Source organism: Eurypyga helias, unplaced genomic scaffold (genome assembly GCF_000690775.1).
Source record: "Eurypyga helias isolate BGI_N326 unplaced genomic scaffold, ASM69077v1 scaffold41729, whole genome shotgun sequence".
NCBI lineage: Eukaryota > Metazoa > Chordata > Aves > Eurypygiformes > Eurypygidae > Eurypyga > Eurypyga helias.
Window position 1 is genome coordinate 15,572 of NW_010274839.1, and position 7,188 is coordinate 22,759.

At 59.3% G+C, this 7,188-nt stretch overlaps 1 protein-coding gene across 1 annotated transcript in view; it reads right to left on the minus strand.

Annotated features, from left to right (window-relative positions):
* Window positions 1–3,734: 3,734 nt before the first annotated feature.
* ASPHD2 (aspartate beta-hydroxylase domain containing 2) overlaps window positions 3,735–7,188 on the minus strand; it is a 4,673-nt gene continuing 1,219 nt past the window's right edge. The window contains exons 2-3 of the mRNA XM_010159912.1: window positions 4,894–5,007; window positions 3,735–3,844 (exon numbers count right to left, since the gene is read on the minus strand). Of these exons, the coding sequence (XP_010158214.1) occupies window positions 3,735–3,844; window positions 4,894–5,007 (224 nt within the window). The remainder of the gene's footprint in view (window positions 3,845–4,893; window positions 5,008–7,188) is intronic.

The following is a 7,188-nucleotide window of genomic DNA, read 5'->3' on the forward strand; positions in this document are numbered from 1 at the left end:
GCTACAAGAAAGCTGGAGGGGGGGGTGGTGGTGCTTTTTGCAAGGGCAGGGAGTGACTGGACAAGGGGGAATGGTTTTTTTATACTGGACATCAGGAAGAAATTCTTCCCGTAGAGGGTGGAGAGGCACTGGGACAGGTTGCCCAGAGAAGCTGTGGATGCCCCATCCCTGGAAGTGTCCAAGGCCAGGCTGGATGAGGCTTGGAGCAACCTGGTCTAGTGGAAGGTGTCCCTGCCCATGGCAGGGGGTGGGACTGGGTGGGCTTTAAGTTCCCTTCCAACCCAAACCGTTCTGTGATTCTACGGCTTCTGTCTGTGTTAGCGGGGCACCCCCAGGAGCTGGACACAATAAAGTCACCATCATCACAGCTTCTTGTTCCACTCTGACGGCAGATGATTCCCGAAGTAGCTCTGCCATTGCAGGGCTCCTCTACAGACCTTGGCTGGGAAACTCAGTGGACTCCAGAGGAAGAGCCAGCTGCTCGCTCAGGTGGTGGCTGGGCATGGGTTGCCATCTGGCCTCCAGCTCCAGCAGCTGAGGAGGCGTTTCAGCAGCAGGAGAGCTGTGTGGCACTGCTCCCTGCTCCTGCTGGTCTCCTCATGGGGACTGTGGGAGTGCAACTGCTCTGCACTGAAGAACTATCCGGTGCCTGTCGGCTAACGGCACGGTGGATGTGAATCCTCATTGGGAAGCCTGAGCTGCAGCCCTCCAGGAGACCTGCCCTGGTGCAGAAGAAAGGACAAAGTAAGGTACTCCTTCCTTCGGTTACGGACAAGCTGCTTGGATTCAGGAGTGCAGTTTGGAGAGGCACTGTGTAGGTGAGGGGTGAGGTGGTGGGAGAAGGCAGGAAGAAAGATGGTTGTGTGCTCCAGCCTTCTTGTGATGCTCTGGGCTCCTCCAACACAGTGAGCCAAGAGGCTCCCTCTGTGCGATGCTGCTCTGTCTCTGCGCACTCAGCAGCCCTGATCCAGGTTCTCTCTGGCATGCTCAGGAGGTGAGGAAGCCTTGGACTGGCAGAAGGAGCAATGAGACAGCAGGCAGGGCTGCGTGGCAGCTCCAGACTGCTCCACTTCCCTGAGGGAGATCCTGCTGTCTTCCTAGCTGGGTGTTTTGGGAAGGGGTTGTGCGCTCTATGAGGAAATGCAAAGAAGTTGAAGGAAAAGCCTAAGAGGGACAGGAGGGAGTTTTGGCACAGCAGCAAAGCACAAAATAGATGCTTTTGCCTGCTGTCGACAGGAATCTTCCTCTACAATCTGCTGTGCCGTCTGTTGGCAGTCGAACAGCTGGGGCGGCTTCATTCCCTTTTGCTTCTTGAACGGCATCTGGCCACCAAGGCCTGTTTCTGTCCTTTGATGGTCTTGGGGTAACGCAGCAAAGAGCTCCAGACCCTTGACTTAGTGGTTATGTTGTGGAGAGGATGTTTAAAAACTGGTCATTTCAAGTATAACGAGATGAGGAGCAGCTGCCGCACTGATGTCGGGTCTGGGTGCGTGACTGCTCGTGAGGGCCAGGGGCTCGTGCTGGGCCATTTCTTGCCAAACTGGCCCTGTGCTCTAGGCAATGTCAGGCGCTGGCTTCTGTGCAGGAAATGAGTGGCAGCCCTGCACCCTCCACCCTGGAGCTGCGCCTGATGAAGCTGCCTGATGCCTTTGATGCGTCAGTGCAGGCAGCTGGAAGCATTTTTGGGAATGGTTTATTTTAAGACCCTCCGGCAGGCTGGTGGTCCTGCTGTGGAGTCTGGAGAGCGTGCGGAGCTGGGGCGGGTGCGTGGCTGTTTCTGTGCCTGACTGGTGGCTGGCTACTCCCTGGGGGTGCAGGCTGCCTGGCTCCGCAGCGCCTGGACCGCAGAGGTGAGGGAGATCCAGATACTCCCTGTGCTCTTGGCATCGCGGGCTGCAGGTGAAATCCAGGCCGGGGGGGCTGTAACGGGTCAGAAGTGCCACAGGGCTGAATATTTTGAGGCACTACCCTCACTCACCATACCACTCACAAACTCAGCCCTAGCCCATCCCCTCCTCCCATCCTGGAGCTGCTTTTCCAGTGCCCACCAACAGCCGGCTGAACTGCTGGGTTAAGCAGGAGCCAACCCCTCAGTGATCTGCTTGACCCTGGGATTAGTTACACGAGCAGGCAGAGCCCGTTCTGTTTTCAGCACAACTGTTTATTGATAATCTTTGCTTATCCACTGTATGAATGTTACCAAACTGTAAGACGGTTACCAAGCCAGCCTGCTTCCTCAGGGTCTGGTTCCAGGTAGTCGATGCGTGTAGAAATCATGCACTTCAGATATTCTGTAACAAGACAGGTGTAAAAAATATCCCGGATAGATCTGAAATCTCTGTCTGAATTTGCAATCTAATCACTGAAAAATCTGTAAAGAAATTGTAGGGCAGCGGGGCTGCCTTCCCTCCCGGGCAGGGCATGGAGGCGAGTGGTCCTCAGAGCCGTGCCACGGCTACCCAGCCCGGCGCAGCCGCTTCCCAACCGGAGGCGCAAGGACAGCGGTAAGCATCCACGTGCTGTGCTTCACGTGGGGCATGTTGTCACCCGTACAGTCTCTCTGCTCCCTAAAACCCTCAAACAAACCCTGGATGCTGGGCGGCTTTGGGAAAAGCGCGTTGGTTGCTGGGTGGGCAGGACTCCCGGGGGGTGGAGGGCTCGTTCCTTGGGCTGCAGGATGAAACAGCCCCTGTTTTTGGAAACCTTTAATTTGCTGTCAGGTACACCTGAGCTGCCTCTCTGTATGCTCGCCTTGGCTCCAGGAAAGGAAGAAGGAAGCACGACCTTCCTTCTTCCCTGGCCTTTGTCTGTGGACAAACAGAAGCCCTGCGCTGCATTCCCAGTGTCCCTGCTCCTGCAGGGGCTTCCCAGCTGCAGCTGTGAAATCCAAAGGTTGCAGATAGAGCAAGGAGGGGATTTAGGCAAATTGACAGTGCCCTTGGTGGGATTCAGGGCTCGATGTGTGCCGTCCTCTCGAGAGGGTGCACGTCGGGGTGCTCCTGGGTTGATTGCCTTGCTGGGGTGGGGGCAGCCGGCATGGTGCTCTTCTCCCTGCCTGTGGGGCAAGAAGGTTTCTCGGGGCAGGAGGGCTGAGGAGCCACCTGCCAGGGCCATGCTGGCATGCAAGGGAGGAAGCAGTAGCCCCCAGGCTTGTGGTGCAAGAGCGGCGGGCAGAGCGCTGCCCTGCCTGCATGGCCCTGCTCGCCCCAGCCCCTGCCCGGAGAGTGCGTTGTGCCCGCTGCAGCCCCCAGCATCCCTCCATCCATCCCTCCATCCGTCCAGGGACTGCAACCGGGACAGGGGCAGGCTGAGCACAGCGCTGGGCTGTTTGGCTGGTTTGCTGGTTTTGGCGTGTATGTGTGTGTTGTTCATTTGATGACCACGAGAAGTTTTACATTATTACATTCAAACAAACACCCTTGGTTTTGTTACTCTACTTCTGAACACCGCAAAACACAGTAGCAACATAACACGTACGAGAGTGGTGCTGCAGCTAACCACGGAGGGAAGGCGATGCGCTGTCATGTTGGAAAAGAATCCCTGAAGCCAACAATGGAAGGAAAGAGATGGGCATTGATACATGTCGCAGTTTCCATTTACAAGAGCCCCCGGGAGGGAGGACCCCGAGGCCGGGAGGAAGCTTCCAGTGCGGCAGGCATCCGCACGCGGCGCTGGACCACGGCGGAGCAAAGCCGGCGCGGCTGCCCTCAAACCCACGACGCCGGGCAGCACCGTCATCGTCCCGGGGCGAAGATGAAGTCGAGGGCTTGGCGCTCCGCAGCGGCGACATTCGGGTGCCACAGGTCCACCATGAAGACCACGCGGGGACCCTCCTCCGGAGGACCTGAGTGGGATGCAAGCACGGGATGAGGCTGTGCTCCCGTGGGAGAAGCCAGAGCTCGCTCCGGTTCACGGGTGATGGGGTCCACGCCGGGAGGCTGCTGTCTGCACCCTGGGCAGAGCGTGCACCCGGCAGCAGGGCCAGGCAGCAGGAAAGCATCTGCCCAGTGCAACCCCAGTAAGCATCTGCTGACTGGGAGCCCAGTGCCTCCAGCAGCCGGCACAGGGAATGCTCCGCTGTGCTGTTCAGCCTTTCCAGCCCTGCAGCTCTGCACTGAGCTGCACTTCCCAATCCCGCAGCAGGGTCGATGTGGGAGCAACAGCTTTTGTTCTCCCACTCTCTTCGCATGCTCCCCTGCATAAAACAGCTCTGCCTGATGTTTTTATGCCATCAGCGGCTAATGCCAGTTAATCTGGGAGAGCTGAAGCGGAACAGCCTCCGTCAGTGATGGAGAGAGGCAACAAAACAGGCTGGTGTGACGCTTTTCTCCCTGCACGGGAGACAAAGGCACCGCTGGCGCGTCAGCGCTGAGCTGCTGCCTTGCAACAGGCCTGCTGCTGCCGCGAGCAAGGGCGAGAGGATGCCGAGCTGTCAGCATCAGAGCCTGCACTGCCCTGCAAAGCGCGGGGGGATGAGGGAAGCCTTTCCACGCTGGCTGCCACGGTGGGGAGAGGATCGCCATGCCCCGTGCCGGGCTGGCAGTGCTGCAGGGCTGCAAGCAAGTCAGGATGGGAGCGAGTCCTGGGGCAGGCTGAGGACGGGGCTCCTGGGGCTTCATGGGACAGGGGGCACTGGGATCCTCCACCACCCTGAAGCAGGAGGGACCATTCCTTATAGCTAAGCCCCAGTATACCAGGAACAGGGCTACTGCCCTCCCTGGTGCAAGCCAAGGGCAGCAGCTCTTAACCCCATGGGATGCAGGTGCCTTCAGCCCTGCAGATGCCTTGGCAGGAGAAGGGACTGGGTGCAGTCCCCCTGACTGCCCAGTCCTCCCAGGCCCCCTGCACTGGCGTCAGCGCGAGATGAGCCCCATGAGCTGCTGTTGGACTTACCTTCGTGAAACGCTGTGTGCAGGAAGGAGTCATCGAAGAGCAGGCAGCGGCCCTCAGCCCAGCACTGAGGCTCGCCCCCCACCACCAGCTCGCAGTTGCTGGGCGTCTTCAGACCTGCAGGCACAAGGAGAGAGGACAGGGAGGGTCAGGCAGTGCTGCGCTCCCCAGGACAAGGCAGCATCCCTGAAATGAGGGCGGCGAGCTCCACGCTGCTGCCGAGGGGTTGCTTCCCTCCAGAGAGCAGCAGCACACGCCGAGCTGAATTCAGCGGGTGGCAAAGTCCAGGGTTCAAAACGCACAAAGCTGGTGCTGCATTTGCAAGCTGAGCTCTGAGACTGATGTAGCTCAGGCCGCTCAGCCCATGCCCGCTGCCCCCTGCCCTTCTTGTCCCCAGCTGCTGCAGGGCACCCACTGTACCCCAGTGAGCTCAGCATCGTGGGCACCCTCTTTAGCACCTGGAACAGCTGTGAAGTCCCCAGAGCCCCCAAACATGGGTTGTACGTAGGAAGCCAGTTTCCTGGTGCGTTTCCTAGCTGCAGGACCAAAGGCAGAGCCTGCCTTCTGCCTCCGGCTCTGCTGCAATTACCCTGCCCACTGCAAGGCTAGGGTAGGAGGGAAGTGCTGCACTGGGAGTGGAGAAATGGGCTCAATTCCTGGCTCTGCCACAAGCTCCCCGTTTGACCTTGCATCACTCAGCATCTGCCATGTGCCTCCATCCCCCACTCAAGATGCTGCCACTCCATCCCCAACCAGGACAGAAATTCAGGGGCATTGGAAACCCTTGCAGGGAAGAAGCTCTGTGAAGGCCACATGAAGGAGGACAATCCTAGAAATAAAATGCGTCTTTTCCTAAAATACTAGCGCAAGTCAGGCCAGTTTGAGAAGTGTTGACCCCGTCACCCCCCCGCAGCACTGGGACTGCTGGAGCTGGTGCAGTCAACCTGCCCCGAGGATGCCATGGTGGAGAAAGGGGTCAGGGCTCACGTGGCTTGCAAACAGTAATGATGCAGCAAACGAGCAGAAACGGATTTCACAGCAATGCCAAAACTGAGCGAGCGCAGCAGGGGCTCCCAGCTGCCCAGGATTGCTGGGAGCGCAAAAAGCCGCTCTGCTTTTCTAACGGGTGCTTCAAAGCCTACAAAACCCAAAGCCATTTCCCTGCACAACGGCCTCAGCTGGAGACGCTCCAGCTGGAAAGGGGGAGCTGAGCAGCCAGGGGAGGAAGCAGCCAGCAGCACACAGCCTTTCCATCCCACCCGCACCCAGGGAATGCTGCCCTGGCCCTCGGAGAGGCAGAGCCGGTGCCTGTGCTTGGCCCTGTGTGCTTACAGGGCAGTAGCGGGGTTGGCTAAATCCTAGAGAGCGACTTGACCGTGCTGATGGCTGCTCGGGCTTTTCTGAGCAAGCTGGCCTGAAAGGGCTGGTTGTCTCTTAAAGGTGTCTGCGCCCTGGGCACAGCAATAGCTGAGTCCCCAGCAGCAGGGTGAGGATGCCAGCAAGTGCTCAAGCAGCCCATTGCTGTGCCCTGGGCATGATGCTGTGTCCTGGCTGGAGGGCCAGCAGCCACGGAGCAGATGGAGCTGGAAAATGTGGAAGGACAAGGGAATGACCCATATCGCTCATCTCCCTGCGGCTCCAGCTGGAGGGCTGGCCCCAGCTCCACACTGCCAGGGCAGGGTGCATTTGCCTGAGCCAGCCTGGACTTCGCTGCACTGACCCCCTCCCAGGAACCGTTGTCAGCCCCTTGCAAGGGGAACACATCTCCCCAGCGCCCCAAAGTGAGGGCAGAGCCAGTGGCCGGGCAGTGGGCTGCCTCCTGGCACCAGGAAGGGCAGGTCCCGGCTCCCCAGAGGCTCCCCAAGCCTGGAGAGCTCCTTGGATCAGCTCTGAAGACAGATTCCCATTCTAAATAAATGGCCAGTCACCGCCTGAGTGTGTTTACCCACGAGGAGTTGGCTGAACAAGCGTTCGGTGTTTGCCAGCAGGGCCCGTGCGGTGCCTCCCCCGGCACGATCTGCGCCACTTCCAGCGCGGCAGAGTCCCGACCATCTGTGCCGCGTGGGCTCTCCTCATCCCGGGTGCCCGCGGAGCGGGGAGCACTGTGCCGCCAGCCCAGTGCTCACCCCGGCAGAGGGGATACCCCAGGACACCCCCACCCCTGATTTGCCACCAAGGAAACATCTTTGCTCACATCTTCCTGTCGCACAGAGTGTCCGAAATCCCAGGAGAGGGGGAGCTGCCGGAGGGGCAGCAGTGGGAGACAGCTCGGATGATGGAGCAGGCACCCCAGGCTGC